The 23,852-nt window shown below is 38.8% G+C and overlaps 1 protein-coding gene across 9 annotated transcripts in view; it reads right to left on the reverse strand.

The window, feature by feature from the left end:
- The window catches only part of CENPJ (centromere protein J), a 56,021-nt gene that overhangs the window by 20,291 nt on the left and 11,878 nt on the right, over positions 1 to 23,852 (reverse strand). For all 9 annotated transcript variants that reach the window (XM_042936051.1, XM_042933906.1, XM_042931652.1 and 6 more), the window contains 6 exons: positions 22,962 to 23,261; positions 20,911 to 21,022; positions 19,533 to 19,635; positions 17,778 to 19,407; positions 13,896 to 14,028; positions 3,537 to 3,702 (listed from right to left, as the gene is read on the reverse strand). In XM_042936051.1, coding sequence (XP_042791985.1) covers positions 3,537 to 3,702; positions 13,896 to 14,028; positions 17,778 to 19,407; positions 19,533 to 19,635; positions 20,911 to 21,022; positions 22,962 to 23,261 — 2,444 coding nt within the window. The remainder of the gene's footprint in view (positions 1 to 3,536; positions 3,703 to 13,895; positions 14,029 to 17,777; positions 19,408 to 19,532; positions 19,636 to 20,910; positions 21,023 to 22,961; positions 23,262 to 23,852) is intronic.

Consider the following 23,852-nt stretch of genomic DNA (forward strand, 5'->3'; position numbering starts at 1 on the left):
ATTTCAAAAACATCAAGTTTTTCACGAAAAGGGAATGGAGTTCAGGGTAAAGACTCACCTCATACCATCAACAAAACTGATTCCAGAAGAAGGAAGGCACTACTAAGGAGTTCACTGCAATAACACTGCCATGAGGCAATAAAGGTCTACACTAAGCTATTAATTGAAATAGAAAGAAAGACAAATGGGAGATTATCTGGTAAAGAAAAAATTAACAGGAATCATGACTAATTGAATGAAGAGCTGAGGTAAAGGGATGAATAAAACATTCAAAGTCAGGGGCGCCTGGGTGGCGCAGTCGGTTAAGCGTCCGACTTCAGCCAGGTCACGATCTCGCGGTCCGTGAGTTCGAGCCCCGCGTCAGGCTCTGGGCTGATGGCTCGGAGCCTGGAGCCTGTTTCCGATTCTGTGTCTCCCTCTCTCTCTGCCCCTCCCCCGTTCATGCTCTGTCTCTCTCTGTCCCAAAAATAAAATAAAAAAAAACAAAAAAAAACAAAAAAAAAACATTCAAAGTCAAAACCACCAGCCCTGAAAGCAGATTCTGTTCCAGATTCATTAGAAGAAATGGGTTTTAAGAAACTGATCTGTTTCAGATGGACTAAATGACATTTGTGAAGAAACTCCTAGAAATGTCTAGAAGCAATTTGCAACTGTACAAATAAAAATCAAGACCAATGTCAAAACTAAGGAAAAATTCATCACCTACATGGCTTATGTGGGTGCATGATATGGGGAGTGCCTGAAAGCTGAGGCAAGGAGCATGAGCAGAAGCAAGATCTCCTTGCCCACCACCTGAGAACTCACCTGAAGGCAGTGAGGAGCCTTAAGGAGCTCATTAATACGCATGCAAAACTTGATATAAAAAGATGAAATAAAAAAGTACATGGCAGCAAATGAAAATGAAAACATGACAGTCCAAAACCTTTGGGATGCAGCAATGGCAGTCCTAAGAGAAAAGTATATTGCAATCCAGGCCTACCTCAAGAAGCAAGAAAAGTCTCAAATACACGACCTAACCCTACACCTAAAGGATCTAGAAAAGGAGCAGCAAATAAAGTCTAAAGCCAGCAGAAGATGGGAAATAATAAAGAATAGAGCAGAAATAAGTGATATTAAAACAACAAAACCCAGCAGAACAGATCAATGAAACTAAGAGCTGGTTCTTTGAAAGAATTAATAAAATTGATAAACCCCTAGGCAGACTTATCAAAAGTTAAAGAGAAAGGACCAAAACAAATAAAATCATGAATGAAACAGATCACAAACACCACCACAGAAATACAGACAACTGTAAGAGAATATTATGAAAAATTATATGCCAAAAACTGGGCAATCTAGAAGAAATGGACAAATTCCTAGAAACATACAAACTACCAAAACTGAAACAGGAAGAAATAGAAAATGTGAGCAGACCTATAACCAGCAAAGAAATTGAAACAGTAATCAAAAATCTCCGAACAAACAAGAGTAGTCCTGGGCCAAATGGCTTCCCAAGGGAATTCTACCAGACATTTAAAGAAAAGTTAATATATATTCTCGTCAAACTGTTCCACAAAACAGAAATGGAAGGAAAACTTCTAAACTCAATCTATGAGGCCAGCATTACCTGATTCCAAAACCAGACCAAGACCGCACTAAAAAGGAGAATTACAGGCCAACATCCTGATGAATCTGGATGTAAAAATTCTCAACTAGATATTAGCAAATCTAATCCAACAGTACATTAAAAGAATTATTCACCACGATCAAGTGGGATTTATTCCTGGGCTGTAGGGGTGGTTCAATATTCACAAATCCATCACCATGATACACCACATTAATAAAAGAAAAGTACAAGAGCCATATGATCCTCTCAATTGATGCACAAAAAACATTTGACAGAATAAAGGACCCATTCTTAACAAAAACACTCAAAAAAGTAGGAATAGAGGGAACATACCTCAAAATCATAAAGGCCATATATGAAAGACCCACAGCTAATATCCTCCTCAATGGGGAAAAACTGAGAGCTTTGCCTCTACAGTCAGGAACAAGACGGGGATGTCCACTCTCACCATTTCTATTTAAACACAGTACTGGAAGTCTTAGTCTCAGCAATCAAACAATGAAAAGAAACAAAAGGCATCCAAATCAACAAGGAAGAAGTCAAACAATCATTATTCGCAGACAACATGTTACTCTATGTAGAAAACCCAAAATACTCCACCAAAAAATTGCCAGAACTAATACATGAATTCTGCAAAGTAACAGGATATAAAAATCAACATACAGAAATCTGTTGCCTTTTTATACACCAATAATGAAGGAGAAGAAAAAGAAATCAAGGAAGCGATCCCAAAAACTAGCACCAAAAACTTTAAGATACCTAAGAACTTTAGCACCAAAAACTGTAAGATACCTAAGAATAAACCTAATCAAAGATTTGAAACCTACAGAACACTTATGAAAGAAGTTAAAGACAACACAAAGAAGTGGAAGAACATTCCATGCTCATGGATTGGAATAACAAACATTGTTAAAATGTCTATACTACCCAAAGCAACCTACACATTCAATGCAACCCCTATCAAAATACTACCAGAATTTTTCACAGAACTAGAACAAATAATCCTAAAATTTGTATGGAGCCACAAAAGACCCCAAATAGCCAAAGCAATCCTGAAAAAGAAAAGCAAAGTGGGAGGCATCACAATTCTGGACTTCAAGCTGTATTACAAAGCTGTAGTCATCAAGACAGTATGGTACTGGCACAAGAACAGACACATAGATCAATGGAACAGAATAGAGAACCCAGAAATGGACCCACAAACGTATGGCCAACTAATCTTTGACAAAGCAGGACAGAATATCCAATGGAAAAAAACAACAAACAGTGCTGGGAAAATTGGACAGTAATATACAGAAGAAAACTTTTTGGCTTTTCATAAATAAATAAATAGTTAAGAGCTTGCAAGTATTAATAACTGGGGGAAAAGAGGCCCGAAAGCTATGAGAAACATCAAAGACAAGCTAACTAAAACAGATTTTTACTACAAGACCAGAAAGTCAAACCAATAAGTGAAAGAGAAAGGTAACTATTAGAGAAAAACACACAAATGTAGTGCTGGGAAAGATTGGTGAGCAAGTGCTCTACCCAAAGGAAGAGTGCAAGATTTACAGTTAGTACAGAGGGCTTCAATTCATATAAATGAACAGAATTAACAGCATTTGGTATGTGGGACATTAAACAGGTCAATGCCACATGACACTGGTGAATTTCCAACTCTTGGCTTATTAATTCACCGATGCCGTTATTGTAGTCTTTTTTTTTTTTTTTTTTGGAAGACTTTGGTAAGTAAACAACGGATATATTTCACTCTAAAAGCCAGAACTACAAAAAATGTTCTTCATGTAGTATCTCAGATTATTTGTTGAGTCAATGAATGATTAATAAATTGATACCCAATTTCTCTTTGACACATCATATAACTCTGAGATCCTTACCAGACTGTCATCCTTACTAACTTATATAAGTATAACAAAAAGAACTGGCATACCTGTATTTCTTCACGTTCTTTTTTATCTGGAAAAGTTCTGGCAACTGTAGTATACTTTTCAAAAACTTTCCGTTCCTTTTGTAGCTTCCTCATTTCCTCCTTTTTAAACTCTTCTATCCGAGTCAATTCTTTTGCTTTCTGTTGTTCAAAGTCTGTAATTTCTCTCCTAAAATGACCAAACCATGTTATCATCTAAAGGGACCATCTTAATGGAGTAATCCACATGTGGTACAAAACAGAACACCAGGGACAGCCTAGGAATGTAGGAACTGCTGGTCTTAGTGAATCCATCTTCCATCCATCGTACTGAGACAGCTGTCAATTAATTCCATGAAGCATTCCCCCAATAAATATTCATTGAGCATTTGCTATGAATCAAGCACTACCCTAGGTACTGGAGAAACCACAGTGGAAAAAAACAAACATCCTTATTCCCATGAAGCCTCTCATTCTAATGGGAGAGACATAATAAACAAGATAAAATATATGGCACATTAGAAAAGTGTTAAGGAGAAAAATAATGTAAGTAAAGAGTGTAGGAAATAGCAAGGAGACTGAAATTATGGATGGGGTCATCTTGCTGAGATAATATTTGAAGTAAAATCTGAAGGGACTGAGAGAACAGCCACGATGGTATATGGACAAAACAGCTCGGGAAGAGGGAACACCACAGGCAAAAAGCCCAGAGGTAGGAATATGCCTGATGTGTTCAAAGATCAGCTAGGAGGTCAGGGTAGCTAAAACAGAGCGAACAAGAGACAGAACAGCAGGAAAAAGTGTCAAAAAACAAACAAAACAGAGGGCCCAGATGAATTCAGGTCTTATAGGCCAGTGTGGGGACTTTGGTGTTTAGCTTAGGAGAATGCTGATCAGAGAAACTGTCATAACCCAGGTTCATTCTGAGGCTCTGTTAAGAACATATGGAGAGTGACGCCGGCCAGATAGTGGAATAGGACGTCCCCAGCTCACATCTCCCTACACAAACAACAATCTGACAGCCAACCACAGATAAAACTGCTTTTGTGAGAGCTCTAGGATCCAGGTAGGAGGTTGAGAAACCCCAGTGAAGCCTAAGGCTGAGGACAGCCACTTTGAGAAGACAGTCCCATGGCCCAGTGGCAGGCTGACCAAACGCGGTCCTAGCTACAGGCCTAAAACAGCCCAGTCTGTCTGGAGGCTTGGCTCCAGCCCCATCTGCCAAAGGACCCAGGAGGAGCCACACCCAACTGTGTCCCTGGTAACAGGCCCACAGACCTCAGTCATGACTATAACATCGGAAACAGCTCTGTAACCTGCCTCCAGCCCTGCTCTATTGTGGTACTGGAGTCAGTCCTGCTCACCCAGGGACCCAGCAGGAGGACTGAGGAGCCTAGCAGGAAGCTGCTCAAAACCTGTAGGAGCCACACCCATTCTCACTCCTGGTAACAGACCCACTGTCTGCACACTCAACAGTGGACCTGAAAGCAGCCCCATGATGTAGCTTCAGCCCTGCTGGACTCTGGTCCTAGAGCAGTCCTGTGCAACTGAGGATCTGGTAGGAACCACATCCATCATGTCCCTGTTCACAGACCTGCCAATTAAGGACACTGTGCACTCAGCAGTAGGCACACTACAACCCCACTCAATTATGATCCTGGAGGCAGACCATCAGTCCAGGCATCCAGCAAGAGAAGGTCTTTACCTGCCAAAACTGGTCTGTTAAGACAAAAAGAGCTTTTTGGCCTTTCAAATGCAAAAATGTCAACACAAGAATTAGGCAAATGTGACACCACCAAAGGAAACTAGTAAATTAATAAGGCTCCAGTAACCAATCCCAAAGAAATGCAGATCTAAGAACTGACAAAGAATTCAAAATAATTGTTTTAAAGAGTAAACTACAAGAGAACACAGATAGGGGCGCCTGGGTGGCTCAGTCGGTTGAGCGTCTGACTTCGGGCTCGGGTCAGGATCTCATGGTTCGTGAGTTCAAGCCCCAAGTCGGGCTCTGTGCTGACAGCTCAGAACCTGGAGCTTGCTTTGGATTCTGGGTCTCCCTCTCTCTCTGCCCCTCCCCCACTCGTGCCATGTCTGTCTTTCAAAAATAAACATTAAAAAAAATTTTTTTTAACAAAAAAAAAAAGAGGACACAGATAAACAACTCCACAAAATCAGGAAAATAATATCTGGGGAAAAAAAAGCAAACAACAAGTTCAACAAAGAACAGAAATCATTAAAAAAAAACCAAAACTGGGGCGCCTGGGTGGCGCAGTCAGTTAAGCGTCCGACTTCAGCCAGGTCACGATCTCGCGGTCCGTGAGTTCGAGCCCCGCGTCAGGCTCTGGGCTGATGGCTCGGAGCCTGGAGCCTGTTTCCGATTCTGTGTCTCCCTCTCTCTCTGCCCCTCCCCCGTTCATGTTCTGTCTCTCTCTGTCCCAAAAATAAATTAAAAAAAAAAAAAAAAAACCAAAACTATAATTACTTAAAACTAAATAAATAAATAAAACTTAAGGGGTGCCTGGTTGGCTCAGTCAGAAGACCATGTAACTCTCGATCGCAGGGTCACGAGTTCAAGCCCCACAGGGGATGTAGAGATTACTTAAAAATAAATAAAATAAATAATACAAAAACAGAAATTCTGGAGCTAAAGAATACATGAATAAAGTGTAAAATACAATAGAGAACTTCAACAGCAGACTTAAGCAGAAGAAAGAATCTGTGAACTCCAAAACAGATAATTTGAGGTTAGCCAGTCAGAGGAGAAAAAAGAAAAAGAATGACAAAGAGTGAAGAAAGCCCATGGGGTCTATGGAGCACTACAAAAGAACCAATACACTCATTATGGAAGTCTCACAAAGAAAAAACAAGCAAAATCAACAACCCCCTTAGAAGACTAAGAAAGACAGAAGACTCGAATAAAATCATAAATGAAAGAGGACATGTTGCAATAGATGCCCCAGAAATAAAAAGGATCATATTATGAACAATTATATCCCCAAATCTGGATAATCTAGAAGAAACAGACAAATTCCTAGAAACATACAACCTACAAAACTGAACCTAGAAGAAACAGAAAGGCTGAAGAGACCCATAATAAGGAGATTGAATCAGAAATCAAAAACCTCCCAAGAAAGAAAAGTTCAGGACCAGATGGCTTCCCAGGTAAATTCCAGTACACATTCAAAAAATAATTAATACCAATCCTTCCTGAACTTCTTCCAAAAAAAGAGAAGAAACACTTCCAAACTCATTTTATTATGAGGGTAGTATCACTTGGACGCCAAAGTCAGACAGTGACACCACAAGAAAACAACAGGCCAATATCCCTGATGAATACAAGATGTAAAAATCCTCAATAAACACTAGCAAACCAAATCCAACAGCACATTAAAAGGATTTACACCATGACGTAGTGGGATTCATCCCTGGAACATAAGGCTGGCTCAACATATCAAATCAATTAATGTGATGCAAACTGATGCAGCCACTGTGTAAAAGTTTGGAAGTTCTTCAAAAAATTAAGTATAGAATTACCATATGATCTAGCAATTCCAACCCTGGGTATATACCCCAAAGAACTAAAAACAGAGACCTGAACAGATATTTGTACACCAATGTTAGTAGCATTATTCACAATAATCAAAAGGTAGAAACAACCCAAATGTTTAGCTGTGAGCCAAGAAATGCCAAGGATTGCCAGCAACACACTTCTCCTTCCCCACCCCTCCCTGTTGGCCCTCACCTTCCCCAAGAAGATACTCTCCTCCAATACAAAGGAGATACTCTCCTCCACCTCCAAAAAGAAGAACGGCTTCTCCCCCTCCCCCTCCTAAACAAAGGGCATTGCCATCTCCACCACCAAAGTGTGGGTTCTCCCATTCTCCACTTACCGAACAAAGAACCTCCCCAGTCACCAAGAGACATTCACATTCATTAATATCAAAGCATAGGAAAGGGTCTTTCCCAAGCCGATCTACCCAGGAGCCCCAGTTACCACAACCAAACAGCATTCACCCTCACGATGGCCTCGAGGTCCTCAGACCTCAAGTCCTCCACCTGTTCGAAGAGGAGCATCATCAATCACCCCAAAGAAGGCAGTCCCGATGTCCAAGTACTAGGCCCATCAGGAGAGTCTCCAGGACTCTGAAACCCAAAAAGACAAAACAGGCTGCCTCACCAAGCCCTCAGTCTGTAAGGAGGGTTTCATCCTCCCAATCTGTCTCAGGATCTCCTGAGCCAACAATTAAAAAGCCTCCACCAACTCAGTCTCCTGTCCAGTCTCAGTCACTTTACCAACTGGTCACCAGTGGTACCAGTCAAAAAGGCTAAAAGCCCAACACCAAGCCCATCTCTGGCAAGGAACTCAGACCGAGAAAGAGGTGGGAAGAAAAAGAAAAAGAAGGACAAGAAACACAAGGAGGATAAGAAGCACAAGAAGAACAAAAAACACAAGAAGGAAAAGGCCGTGGATGCACCTGCTGTGGCTGCTGTACCCCTGCAGCCATTGCTGCTCCCACAACCACATCAGCACAGCCAGAACCAGAGGCAGAGCCTGAGCCTAAGAAGGAGACCAAAAGCAAGCCTGAAGACAATCTCGACGACTGAGAAAAGCACTTGAGTGAAAAGGCACTGAGGTCGATGTGGAAGGCTCAAGGGTCCCCACAGTCTTAGGTGGGAATGTGTGTTATGATGTACATTTTATTTGGTCTGTACACAATTCAATTTCAAAATTGCTAAAATGTGTTTGAGCTTTAGACTATCACATTTGTTGTAATAACTGCTAGGTTGAAGTTCACCATGTAAAAAAAAAAAAGGGCACGGATTTGCATTGCAAACCAAAGGTGTCCACAGTGTTAGTGACATTCTTTCATTGACAGCTGACATAAATTCATTTCAAGTGAAATATTTTAAGCCAAAAAAAAAAAATCCCATTTTAAAAAAAAAGGAGGGTTTCAATATTGTGGGCATTCTTACAGTTTCTTTAAAGGCCTTGGTTATTCCTAGAGGTTTTCCTTTTTTTGGTTTTTTTCTTTTCTTTATTTTTTCTCATTTGAGTCTTAGCACCCATTTAAGTTATGATGCTTGTAAACGTTGTAAACGTTGCAAGGACCACAAAGTACCAGAGACATCACTACAAGCATAAAACCTACAGTTAACACAATGACTCTAAAACCGTATCTTTCAATAATAACACTGAATGTAAATGGACTAAATGATCCAATCAAAAGACACAGAATATCAGAATGGATAAAAAAAAACAAGACCCATCTATTTGCTGTCTACAAAAGACTCATTTTAGACATGACAACACCTTCAGATTGAAAATGAAGGGATGGAAAACGATCTATCATGCTATTGGAAGTAAAAGAAAGCTGGAGTAGCCATACTTGTATCAGACAAACTAGACGTTAAATTAAAGGCAGTTAACAAGAGATGAAGAAGGCATTATATAGTAATTACAGGGTCGATCCATCAAGAGCTAACAATTATAAATGTCTATGCACCGAATTCGCAGGCACCCAAATATATAAAAGAACTAATCACAAACATAAGCAATCTTATTGGTAGGAATGTGGTAATTGCAGGGGACTTTAATACTCCACTTACAGAAATGGATAGATCATCTAGACAGAGAATCAGTAAAGAAACAAGGGCCCTGAATGATACACTGGACCGGATGGACTTGACAGATACATTTAGAACTTTTCATCCTGCAGCAGCAGAATATACTTTCTTCTCGAGTGTACATGGAACATTCTCCAACATAGATCACATACTGGGTCACAAAACAACCCTCAATAAATATAAAAGAATTGAGATCATACCATGCACACTTTCAGATCACAATGTTATGAAACTTGAAATCAACTACAGGAAAAAGTTTGGAAAACCTCAAATGCATGGAGGTTAAAGAACATCCTACTAAAGAATGAATGGGTCGGGGCGCCTGGGTGGCGCAGTCGGTTAAGCGTCCGACTTCAGCCAGGTCACGATCTCGCGGTCTGTGAGTTCGAGCCCCGCGTCGGGCTCTGGGCTGATGGCTCGGAGCCTGGAGCCTGTTTCCGATTCTGTGTCTCCCTCTCTCTCTGCCCCTCCCCCGTTCATGCTCTGTCTCTCTCTGTCCCAAAAATAAATAAAAAACGTTGAAAAAAAAAAAAAATTAAAAAAAAAAAAAAAAAAAAGAATGAATGGGTCAACTAGGCAATTAAAAAAGAAATTAAAAAATATATGGAAATAAATGAAAATGAAAATACAACAATCCAAATGCTTTGGTATGCAGCAAAGGAACTCCTAAGAGGAAAATACATTGCAATCCAGGCCTATCTCAAGAAAAAAAAAAAAAAATCCCAAATACAAAATCTAATAGCACACCTAAAGGAACTAGAAGCAGAGCAGCAAAGAAACTCCAAAGCCAGCAGAAGAAGAGAAATAATAAAGATCAGAGCAGAAATAAACAATATAGAATCTAAGAAACCAGTAGAACTGATCAATGAAACCAAGAATTGGTTTATTGAAAAAATAAACAAAATTGATAAACCTCTAGCTAGGCTTCTCAAAAAGAAAAGAGAGAGGACCCAAATAGATAAAATCATGAATGAAAATGGATTTATGACAACCAATCCCTCAGAAATACAAGTAATTACCATGAAATACTATGAAAAATCATATGCCAACAAACTGGACAACCTGGAAGAAATGGACAAATTCCTAAACACCCACACACTACCAAAACTCAAATGGGAAGAAATAGAAAACCTGAACAGACCCATTACTAGTGAAGGATTAAATCAGTTATCAAAAAATCTCCCAATAAATAAGAGTCCTGGACCAGATGGCTTCCCTGCAAAATTCCACTAGACATTTAAAGCAGAGTTAATACCTATCCTTCTCAAGCTGTTCCAAAAAACAGAAATGGAAGGAAAACTTCCAGACTCATGCTACGAAGCCAGCATTACTTTGATTCCCAAACCACACAGAGACCCAACAAAATAGGAGAACTACAGTCAAATATCCCTGATGAACATGGATGCAAAAATTCTCAACAAGATACTAGCAAATCGAATTCAACAGCATATAAAAAGAATTATTCACCATGATCAAGTGGGATTCATTCCTGGGCTGCAAGGCTGGTTCAATATTCACAAATCAATCAATGTGATACATCACAGTAATAAAAGAAAAGATAACAACCATATGATCCTGTCAATAGATACAGAAAATGCACTAGACAAAATACAGCATCCTTTCTTAATAAAAACCCTCAAAAGTCGGGATAGAAGGAACATACCTCAACATCATAAAAGCCATTTATGAAAAGCCCACAGCTGATATCATCCTCAATGGGGAAAAACTGAGAGATTTCCCCCTGAGATCAGGAACACAACATGGATATCCACTCTCACCACTGTTGTTTAACATAGTGTTAGAAGTACTAGCATCAGCAATCAGACAACAAAATGAAATAAAAGGCATCCAAATTGGCAAAGAAGTCAAACTTTCACTTTTCACAGACAACATGATACTCTACATGGAAAACCCAACAGACTGCACCAAAAGTCTGCTAGAACTGATACATGAATTCAACAAAGTCACAGGGTACAAAATCAATGTACAGAAATTGGTTGCATTTTTATACACCAATAATGAAGCAACAGAAAGACAAATAAAGAAACTGGTCCCATTTACAACTACACCAAGAACCATAAAATACCTAGCAATAAACCTAACCAAAGATGTAAAAGATCTGTATACTAAAAACTATAGAAACTTTATGAAAGAAATTGAAGAAGACACAAAAAAATGGAAAAACATTCCATGCTCAGAATATTGTTAAAATGTCAATACTACCCAAAGCAATCTACACATTCAATGCAATCCCAATCAAAATTGCATAGGCATTCTTCTCAAAGCTAGAATAAGCAATCCTAAAATTTGTATGGAACCACAAAAGACCTCAAATAGCCAAAGTAATATTGAATAAGAAAACCAAAGTGGGAGACATCACAATCCCAGACTTCCCTCTATAAAGCTGTAATCATCAAGACACAACAGACACATAGACAATGGAATAGAACAGAGAACTCAGAATTGGACCCACAAATGTATGGCCAACTAATCTTTGACAAAGCAGGAAAGAGCATCCAATGGAAAAAAGAAAATCTCTTTAGCAAATGGTGCTGGAAGAACCAGATAGCAACATGCAGAAGAATGAAACTAGACTACTTTCTTATACCATACACAAAAATAAACTCAGAATGGATGAAAGACCTGAATATGAGACAGGAAACCATCAAAACCCTAGAGGAGAAAGCAGGAAAAAACCTGTCTGGCCTCAGCCGCAGCAATTTCTTACTCAACACATCTCCAAAGGTAAGGGAATTAAAAGCAAAAATGAACTATTGGGACCTCATCAAGATAAAGAGTTTTTGCACTGCAAAGGAAACAATCAACAAAACTAAAAGGCAACCAAAGGAATGGGAAAAGATATTTGCAAATGACATATCGGACAAAGGGCTAGAATCCAAAATCTATAAAGAACTCACCAAACTCCACACACGAAAAACAATAATCCAGTGAAGAAATGGGCAGAAGACATGAATAGATACTTTTCCAAAGACATCCAGATGGCCAACAGACACATTAAAAGATGCTCAAGGTCACTCATCACCAGGGAAATACAAATCAGAGCCACACTGAGATACCACCTCACACCATCAGAGTGGCTAAAATGAACAAATCAGGAGACTATAGATTCTGGCAAGGATGTGGAGAAACAGGAACCCTCTTGCACTGTTGGTGGGAATGCAAACTGGTGCAGCCACTCTGGAAAACAGCGTGGAAGTTCCTCCAAATATTAAAAATAGAACTACCCTGCGACCCAGCAATAGCACTGCTAGGAATCTACCCAATGGATACAGGAGTGCTGATGCATAGGGGCACACGCACCCCAATGTTTATAGAAGCGCTTTCAACAATAGCAAAATTATGAAAAGACCCTAAATGTCCATCAACTGACGAATAGATAAAGAAGATGTGGTTTACATATACAATGAAATACTACTTGGCAATGAGAAAGAATGAACTCTGGCCATTTGCAGCAACGTGGATGGAACTGGAAGGTATTATGCTAAGTGAAATACGTCAGTCAGAGAAAGACAGATACCATATGTTTTCACTCATGTAGAACTTGAGAAATTTAACAGAAGACCCTAGGGGAAGGGAAGGGGAAAAAATAGTTACAGAGAGGGAAGCAGGCAAACCATAAGAGACTCTTAAATACAGAGAACAAACGGAGGGTGGATGAGGGTGGGGGAGAGGGGAAAGTGGGTGATGGGCATTGAGGAGGGCACTTGGGATGAGCACTGGGTGTTGTATGTAAGCCAATTTGACAATAAATTATATTAAATAAATTTAAAAAAAGAAAAGAAAGCATAGTTCCACTGGATGCCTTGACTTCAGACTTCTGGCCTCCAGAACCATGAAAAAATAAATTCCCGTTGTTTTAAGCCACCTCATTTGTGTGTACAGTTGATCCTTAAACAACATGGTTTGAACTGCATAGATCCACTCATAAACAATTTTTATAGTACAGTACTATAAATGTATTTTCTCTTCCTTATGACTTTAACATTTTTTTTTCTGTACCTTACTTTAATCATGAGAATATGTATATAACACATATAACAAACTGTGTTAAACAACTGTTATTGGTTAAGGCTTCCAATCAATCATCAGTAGATTATTCCTAGTTAAGTTTTTAGGGAGTCAAAAGTTTTATGTGGATTTTCGACTGTGCAGGGGTTTGGAGCCTCTAACTCCTGCATTGTTCAAGGATGAACTGTACTTTATTACATTAGCCCTAGAAAATTAATGCATTGGCCAAGGTAGCACCTGAAATCACAGCTCCAAAATGCTTGTCAAATTTCAATTTATGAACTCATCACTAAGAAAATTCCCCTTTTAACACACTTCTGATGACAGTGGGTCATTTTAATTAAAAAATTCTTATGTGGTGGGGTGCCTTGGGTGGCTCAGCCGGTTAAGTGTCCAATTTCAGCTCAGGTCATGATCTCACAGTTCTTGGGTTCTAGCCCCACACTGGGCTCTGTGCTGACAGCTCAGAGCTTGGAGCCTGCTTTGGATTCTGTGTCTCCCTCTCTCTCTGCCCCTGACCCACTTGTGCTCTGTCTCTCTTTGCCTTTCCAAAATTAATAAATGTTAAAAAAAAAAAAAATCTTTTTTTTTAATTCTTATGTGGTAAAGGTTTCACTTCCTTTTCCTTTTTATTGTTGGATCGACAAAACTTATTTCAAATATTCTAGATAAAATCTTAAAGATAAAAGTGAATCATTGTATCTTTTCCCAACATATATGCAAACTTACCTAAGTTTTTCCAAGGCACTTTCCCGTTCAATGCGAAGTTTAGCTAAAGATGTGTTCTCAGCTTTAAATTTTTCTATTTCTGTTTCCAATTCAATTACTTTCTCTCTCAAAACTTGAGATCGAGCACTGTCACCTATAAAATAGGCCATATATATTGAACTTCACAAAAGATCTTCAGCAGCAGAAACCAGCTAGCTATTAATACTAAGAGCCAAAAATATGGTAAACATCTGTACTATTAAAATGCACAAGAAACAATGCCTCTGAAAAAAAAAAAAAACAAAACTATATGAACCTGACTTTCCAGATAAAACCAATCTAAATTTAAAAAAGACATTATTCAACTGAAGAGTAACAATCTACCAATGAATTAACATTACATATAAAAAGAAATCATTCAAATAATTTTTAAAAAGCTAATACATATGTTTTTTGTCTTTTTGATAACAGCCAATATTGTAATAACTGTATGGTGACAGATAGAAACTAGACATATCATGGGATCATTTCATAATGTATAAAAATACTGAATCACTATGATGTATACCTGAAACTAATACTGATGTTGTACATCAATTGTACTTCAATTTAAATATGTATATATGAACAGGAGTAAGTAATTCACAAGACATCTAAAGCAAATAATTAACATCAAAATCAAAGTTTACTCCCACTAATCACGGAAATACAAATTAAGATGTTTTTCACATACCAATTTGCTATTTCAAAGAGTAAAAAAGCCAACACTTCTGTTCTTCCACTACCCTTTTGAAAAATTGATTTCCGCACAAAAATATGCATTGCAACGTGATTTCTAATAGTGAAAAATAATTTAAGTATCCAACATTAAGGAAATTACTGAATAAAATGATGCTGTATTCACATAGTGTTCTGCAACCTTTTTAAACAATTTTTTAATGTTTATTCATTTTTGAGAGAGAGAGACAGCACAAGCAGGGGCAGAGAGAGAGGGAGACACAGAATGTGAAGCAGGCTCCAGGTTTTGAGCTGTGAGCACAGAGTCGACTCAGGGCTTGAACCCACAAACCATGAGATCATGACCTGAGCTGAAGTCAGATGCTTAACCAACTGAGCCACCCAGGCACCCTATGTTCTGCAACCATTTTTAAAATACACAAAAGTGTTTTAAAGAAATGGCCAGTGCATATTATACACCTGGTCAAAGAAGATAAGGTAATTTTTTTGTTTTTTGTTTTTTTTTTTTAAGTTTATTTATTTTGAGAGAAAGAGACTGGAGCACGGGGGCAGAGAAAGAGAGAGAGAGAATCCCAAGCAGGCTCCACACTGTCAGCACAAAGTGCAACGTGGGGCTCAAACTCACAAACTGTGAGATATGACCTGAACCAAAACCAAGAGTCAGATGCTTAACTGACTGTGCCACCCAAGCACCCCAAGAAAGAAAAGCTAAGTTTTTTTACTTTTTTTTTTAAGTTTATTTGAGAGAAAGAGCAGGGCAGCGGGGGCAGAAAGAGAGAGAGGGAGAGAATCCCACAAATCCTGAGAAAAGACCTGAGCTGAAACCAAGAGTCAGATGCTTAACTGACTGAGCTACCCAGCTGCCCCAAAAAAGATAAAGTCAGTTTATTTTTTTTATCATTTTTTTAAGTTTATTTATTTGAGAGACAAAGACAGCACGAGTGGGGAGGAGCAGAATGAGAGGCAGAGTGAGAATCCCAAGCAGGCCCCATGCTGCCTGCACAGGGCCCAACACGAGGTTCAGACTCACAAAACCGCGAGATCACGACCGGAGCCAAAACGAAGAGTCCGACGCTTAACCGACTGAGCCACCCAGGCACCCCAACATAAGTTTTAACAAATGTCTGTACCATATTAAAAATACATAGGAAAAATGACTGGAAGGAAAAATTCCAAAATGGTATCACAACTACCTTCGGATAGTTCAGTTATAAACATTTTTCATTCTATACTTAAGCTTTCAAACTTTCTGCAAAAAGTACTACTTTTAAAATCAAAGTATTTTTTTAAATAGTTTAAGTTAGGGGCATCTGGGTGGCTCAGTCAGTTAAGTGTCCAACTCTCTTTTTTTTTCATGTTTGTTAATTTTGAGAGAGAAAAAAAAAGAGCACACGTGTGGGCAGGGGAAGGGCAAAGAGAAGGTGAGACAGAAAATCCCAAGCAAGCTCTGCCCTGTTAGGCCAGAGCCCAATGTGGCGCTCAATTCCACAAACCATGAGAGCATGACCTGAGCGGAGATCAAGAGTCCAACACTTAAATCAACTGAGCCACCTGGGTGCCCCAAACATCCAACTCTTGATCTTGGCTCGGGTCTTGATCTCAGGGTCATGGGTTCAAGCCCTCTGTTGGGCTTCACACTGGGCAAGAAGCCTACTTACATAGCTTAAGTTATAATTTACATTTTTTTCAATGTTTACTTATTTTTGAGAAATAGAAAGACGGAGTGCAAGAAGGAGAGGTGCAGAGAGAGAGGGAGACACAGAATGTGAAGCAGGCTCCAGGCTCCCAGTTGTCAGCACAGAGGCAGTGCGGGGCCTGAACTCACAGATGGTGAGATCATGATCTGAGCCAAAGTCGGATACTCAACCGACTGAGCCACTCAGGCACCCCTACAATTTAAAGCACCTGTGCTTTGGTAGGTATTCACGGTTTACTACATGATATGATGGAAAGGAGTTTTCCATATAAGTTTTAGAAGTCCATCGCATCAACTATACAACCATTAAATGGAACGTGGCAGATGTGTAAGCGGGAAAAAACAATCTCCAAAATTTATTATAAGGTGAAGAATGGCCTATAAAAAACGTGTTTTCAAAGTGTGTGGATTGCTCAGTCAGTTAAGTGTCCAACTTTGGCTCATGTCATGATCTCACAGCTCCAGGGTTCCAGCCCCACATCAGGCTCTGTGCTGACAGCTCAAAGCCTGGAGCCTGCTTTGGATTCTGTCTCCAGTCTCTCTGTCCCTCCCCTGCTCACACCCTCTCTCTCTCAAAAACTGAATAAATATTAAAAAAAAATTTTTTAAGTGTTTTCATTTGTGTAGAAAGAAGATTACATACCCACTCCCACATATGCTTTCATATGCACAGAATCTTTTTAGAATATACAAATGAAATGGGAATGTAAGTTCCTCTAGGAAAAGGAATAGGAACCCAAATATAGGGAAGAAAGGAAACTTCAATTTTACTGTATTTCTTCTTGGTCCTATCTAGCAAGTTAGCGCATGAGTAGTAAAAAAAATAAAAATAAAAAAATAAGTAAATACATAGTCATTTTAAAAAGTGCACACACAAAGGTTCACCTCATAGTGACACAAACCACAAATTGGATACTCTAGTTACAAAAGAAACTTATGTTACCTCAATTCATAATGAAGCAATTAATGTTACAGCCTTGAGAATAAGACATAGGCTTAAATTAGAAAATCTGGGGGCGCCTGGGTGGCGCAGTCGGTTAAGCGTCCGACTTCAGCCAGGTCACGATCTCGCGGTCCGTGAGTTCGAGCCCCGCGTCAGGCTCTGGGCTGATGGCTCGGAGCCTGGAGCCTGTTTCCGATTCTGTGTCTCCCTCTCTCTCTGCCCCTCCCCCGTTCATGCTCTGTCTCTCTCTGTCCCAAAAATAAATAAAAAACGTTGAAAAAAAAAATTTAAAAAAAAAAAAAAAAAAAGAAAATCTGAAATCAGAATGCATCCATATCTTTTGTACTAGCGGCCATTACATTATTTAGACCCACAAAACAAATCAAATTTTAACAATCACCTACTTAGACTTCTACTGAGCAACTAGAACGATTAGGATTTTAAGTGTTCTGATAAGATACCCCTACTGATAAGATAAATGTTAAATTTATAACATTCTGACACCTATTTTATAATGCTGACTTACCAGGTGGTTGGTCTTGACTTGGGTTTAACTTGGGTTCACTTCCCAAGTGTGAATCTGATTTGGGTTTCAGTTTCAAAGCAGGAAAGAATTTCATCATGAGGTCTGACGTAGGAGGAGGGCTTGTGCTCCTACTGGATTTCCTCAAGTCTTCTCCCTTCTTGACTGGTGCGACCTTCCTTTTTATTGCTTTGTCTGGTACACATATTTCACTCTTATTAGGGTAGGCTGCCTGAGGAGTCCCATTAGTGACCTCTGTCCCAAGAACAGCATCATGTTTAAATGAATTCTCTTCAAGGTCAGTCCAAGTTCTTTCATCATCAAAGTCAATTTTACTCATACTTACAGATGAGGGTCTTCTTGAGGACTCAGAAACTTTGTTTTTCAAGCTTTCTATTATGATAGACTCATCACTACTATAATCTTTATCAGACAAATCTAAATCAACATCTCTCCTTTGATCTTCTTGCATCCCAGTGTCCCTAAAAGGCCCCTTACCATCACAGACCTGTGGACTGTCTTCTCTGCTGCTGAAACCCCTCTCTTTATCGTCAGTTGATGGTTTTATGGTAACATCAAGTTGTTCCTCAGAGTCGGTGCTACTGTCACTGTCCATGGCACCTTCGTCATCACCTACATTCCACCGAGTCTGATTTTCAGAAGTGCTAGTTTGGAATGCTTTCCTACTGACTTTACAAGACTGTTCCTTATGTGCTTCAGGTGAGGACACTGAATCAGTCTGTTTGGGTGCGACCTCACACTCACACACATTATCAGGTTCAGTACAGTCTGGAGTCTCATTGTGGTTACACTGAAGAATGGGATCCAGTGTCACCATCTTCTCCTGCTGTACGGCTTTGACAGGGGTGGAAGACAGCCGGTGCCCTTTGCAGATCTGCTGGTCCCTCTCTAAGATTTTCAGTACAAATGAAGAATTACTGGAAAATGAGATTTCATCAGCAGCTTGCTCCAAAAACAAAAATTCATCTAACTCCAAATTTTCCTTTTCCTTTTCTCGTTCCCACTTTTCTAACTTTTTCTGAAGAGAAATGTCAAGAGAAGATTCTGACTTTTTCAAGGTCTCATTTATTGGGCTCTTAGAAGCCATGCAGCTGACCAGCCCTGCTGAAAGAGGAAGTCTGTCTCTACCTGGTGTCTTATTCCAGACTTTGCAACCAACATCACAAGGTTTTGCACACTCGGGCATTTCTCTACTATTAGATTCAACTTTTTTTTCTAATTTGATCTGGTCTCTAAATTGCCCATCACATTTCTTCCCTGCCAGTATTTTCAATCCTGATGGAGAAAGACTTTTCCTGTTGTTACCCTTAAGCACTTTTGGCTTCTGACTAAGTGTGACAAAACCACTGCTGGCCCTAGCTTTATTGTTCTTTTTAACAGGAGGGTTCTCTGTACACAGTTCTTTGTTTATTAGAGCAGTTTTCCGCTGGAATTGCTGTCTATCCATTTTAAACACAGGTTGGTCCTCTGAAATGCTCTGATTAGGCACTAGTTTACTTTCTCTCCCTTTCTGAGACTTAGATTTAGCATTAGTAAATCTAGCTAAACCTTCTCCTCGTTTCAAAAATGGTTGTTTTGGCTTTGCTTTGATTGGCAATGATCCTTCTGCTTCCTAAAATAAAGAATATTTGAATTAATTCTGGTATATCCAAGTTATCTCAATGTTCTTTTTAAAGCAAATTATAAATAAATCTCTAAAGCCTCATCTAACTTAATCAAGATAGTGGCGATGCCTACCCTTAGTTGTTTTCGTTTCAGTTCTTGTTCTTCCAGTCGAATTTGTTCTTCTAAGTAGTCTTCAAATGTCTGTTTCCTCTCTCTGATAGCAACTTTAATAGGCCTAATCATAAAAATAAAGTTATTTAGCATGCAAGTCAAGATGTGGTGAATATCTGCCTCAGTGTGCCTGACGGAGATACCCCTGATTACACTGAGAACTAACCGTTTTCAAAGTCACAGACCCCCGTATGAGAATCCAAAGAAAGCTATAATCCTACCCCATCTCCCAAAATACAGAAAAATACAACACTCTACACATGATTGGAAAAAAAAAAAAAAAACCCTTCTGAAGTTCATTTTTTGCCTATAGATTATACAACTTTAAAATATACTTTGAGGAGCGCCTGGGTGGCTCAGTCATTGAGCATCCAACTTCAATTCAGGTCATGATCCCATGGTTCATGAGTTTGAGCCCTGCGTCGGGTTCTATGTTGACAGCTCAGAGCCTGGAGCCTGCTTTGGATTCTGTATCTCTCTCTGCCCTCCCCCACTCACAGTCTGTCTCTCAAAAATACATTAAAAATTTCATTAAAAAAATAAATAAGAATAAAATATATTTTGAAAATACTTCATCAAATAAGCACTTTAAGAAAGATCCTTGACAGGGGCGCCTGGGTGCCTCAGTTGGTTAAGTGCCAACTTCAGCTCAGGTAATGATCTCACAGCTTGTGAGTTCAAGCCCTGCGTCAGGCTCTGTGCTGACAGCTCAGAGCCTGAAGCCTGCTTCGGATTCTGTCTCCCTCTCTCTGCCCTTCCCCTGCTCACACTCTGTCTCTTAAAAATAAATAAACGTTAAAAAAAATTTAAAAACAAGATCCTTGACAATGTAATAGAGCAATAATCAGAAGTAATTTGCCCATCCATAACATCTATTAAAATATGTCAAGTATTTAAGAAAATAAGAAACAATCTCAATATTGATAGTTTATATTTGTCATAAGATTTTTAAATTCTGTAACTAAGCTTACCCAATTATAATTTATAAGTGACACCAAATGTGAGACTCAATATTAATTTGTTTTTGTCTTTGCCAAAATAGGATTTACCTAACTATTTGAGAGAAGATTAATTTTATCCAGATTTCTTCTCTTTGGTGAAAAAAGTTTGCTCAATTCTTCCAAAACAATGCAAAGCTATCTGAACTGACAGGTCTCCCCGACCACTGTCTGTTGCTGACAATATGTGGTAAGTTGTAACTTCAACATTATATTTAAAAGCATATTCAAGCAAAAACAAGAAAACCATGGGTCTTTTTTAAAAAGAAAGTGCTCTACCATAATAGCCGGCTATTACATTAAACTGTCACACTTCTTATTCCTTTCAACATGGATGATACCTTTCTTCAATATTAGCCACTTCTGAAGAATCACCAATTTTTTTTACATTCACATCTTTCCCTTCCTGAATAGGTTCGGCCACTTTCTCCCAACATGGTGAAACACCTTCTCCTAGGATAAAAATTAGGAACAATTTAGTTCCAAAAAATAAAGAATAACATCTTAAAACCTGAGAATTTTACAAGTTACTATGCTAAAGTAATATTTATCAAAAGTAATATATGCCAAAGATTTTAGAACCCTCAAGGATTTCTTTATTATGACTTCTTTATATGACTTTTTAATATGATTTCTTTAATAGGAGATAAACTACAAAACCCTAATTAAAACATGACACTGTTCACAAGGTAAATGTTATGGGCTTCTCTAAATTAAAAAAGACTAGGAGCACCTGAGTGGCTCAGTCGGTTAAGCATCAGGCTCTTGATTTCGGCTCAGGTCATGAATTCATGGTTTGTGGGGATCAAGCCCCACTTCCGGCTCCACACTGACAGCATGGAGCCTGTTTGGGGTTCCCTCTCTCCCTTTCCTGCGCAGGCGCTCACTCGCTCTCTCAAAATAAATAAATAAATTTTTAAAAAATTAATTCATTAAAAAAGACTAAAAAGAGAGCTGTAACAACTGAATGTAACAGATGAACTTGATTGTTCCTGGTTTTTTTAAAAAAACACATATTTGGGACAATAGTGGGAATTCTAAAATGAATTTAAATATTAAGGAATAGTATTAGAGAATACTATCTATACAGAAGAATATCTTAATTTTTACTTGATGTGTGCTGAAATATTTGAAGTGATGTAACATAATGCCTGCATATTATTTGCAATGAAATGACTGAGCAAGTTACATTTAAATGTAGGCAGAAATACAGATGTATAGATATACATACACACATAGAAAAATATGTAGACAAAGTAAATACAGCAAAATATTAACTGCTGAATCAAGGTCTATTATTAATCATTGCAGTAGTCTTTCAACTTTTCTGGATGTTTGAAATTTTCCAAAATAAAAAGGTAAGAGAGTATACTGCTTAAAAATTTTTTAAAAGGCATGTGACCTTTCCATATTCTAAATCAGAAATAAAATATTATGCACAAAGGTGCCCAATCCTAACTAGTAAGGGTAGACACCTTTTGTCATATTTTCTGCACTTTTTTAGAACTTTCTCCAAAGAACATATTCATGAAAACACCATCAAAATTGAAAATAAAATTCAAATTAAAAATATTGGAAACAACTCAGCCCTACTGCAAAGAACATTAAATACTGATATATTATTTGATGACCAGCATGATGACAACCATTAAAATTATGGTTATGAAACTATGAAATTTACCATTATGTTTGAGTAGGAAAAGAACACATTATTTTCCATCTTGGCTGGGAAAAGAACACAATTATACAATATTTTACAGTTACAAAATGTAAAAACAAAAAAAAGTGGAAGGGGGAATGGGGCACAAAAACAGCACTTTAAAAAAGGAAAAAAGAGACCAGAAGAAACTACACCAGAAATGCCACAAGACCTCCATGAGTTTAGACCATCAGATGCTGCCAGTTCTCTGGCAAAAACATGTTGAGTGCGAGGAATACAGAGGTACAGTGAGGGCAAACCGAGTGTCTGGGAGTGGACAGAATTTCTCTCCTGAATAATAACTGCCACCACCAACCTATTTCTCACATTTCACATCTTCGATCATGTGCCCCTCCACTACCACACATACTACATAACCTTAAACTATTTCTAAGCTCTCAGAGAAAAATAGTACACACAGAACCCACCATCCCCCTTTTTGAAGACCCCATGCTACCTTGAGAGGTTTGAAATCAGTATGAGTATTGCGATTGTTCTCAGAAAGTCACAAAATTCTGTGTCCAGTTCTGTGTCCAATCCAGGCTCAATGGTTATGCAACATGTAGGGGCTCATAATTAAAGCCACAGGAACGGGGGACAGGGGAAAAAAATGCAGAAAGGACTTTTCTTGTCTTAGCACAGCTTGGTAACACTGCTAGCTAAGTACAAAAGAGAGAAATAGAAGTAACTCACCTATAGGATAGTCATGGTTTTCTTCCTTCAAATCATTGTTTTTCACAAGTGCTTCTTGATATTGTGCCTCAAAAAACAAAGTGAGAGGAGCACCAGTTTTTGCAGTTAAGACAAAATCTGGATGAGTAGTTCTACAGAAGTTGTTTTGTTCATCAGATAAAATGTTGGAAGTGTGTGTTTTTTCTTGGGTTTGATTCTGGTAGACATGTGATGGTAGGAAGGGCGAGGTTTTCTCTACAGTGGTTGAATTTCCTGGAGATCTATACTTCTGGCTCTGACCATCAGGCAGTAGGGTTAAACCTTGCAATTAAAAAAAAATAGTTGAAAAAGAAAAAAAAACTATCAAAACTAATGACTTCCTAGAACATTTTCGCTTCTACCTGTTAGTGATCCCTACCTACCAGGTTTTCTCCAAAGTGATAAAAGTATTTTTTCCTCCTTATATTAGGAAACTCTATTTAACAAAATGATGAAATTTAGAAGTCCAAAATGACCGCTGCATAATTTGAATCAAGGGTATGTTCATACGACAATTGATGTGCAGACAGTGTAGACCTGGCACAGCTGCAACACAGCCTGCTTCTGGAAGGCACCATTCATCTTCCATCTGTGAGAAGCACTGCTGGAATTCTCAACTCTGCAGCCCCACAACAAACACAGAGAGCACCAATGCCAATGGCTGTAAATGATCTGAAGAGTTCCCTAAAGACAAATAAGCTCCCTAAAGACACCCGGGGTGCCTGCGTGGCTCAGTTGGTTGAGCATCCACCTTTGGCCCAGGTCACGATCTCATGAATTCAAGCCCCACATCGGGCTCCGTGCTGACAGCTCGGAGCCTGGAGCCTGCTTCAGATTCTGTGTCTCCCTCTCTCTCTGCCCCTCCCCTGCTTG

Source organism: Panthera leo, chromosome A1, assembly GCF_018350215.1.
Source record: "Panthera leo isolate Ple1 chromosome A1, P.leo_Ple1_pat1.1, whole genome shotgun sequence".
NCBI classification, from domain to species: Eukaryota; Metazoa; Chordata; class Mammalia; order Carnivora; family Felidae; genus Panthera; species Panthera leo.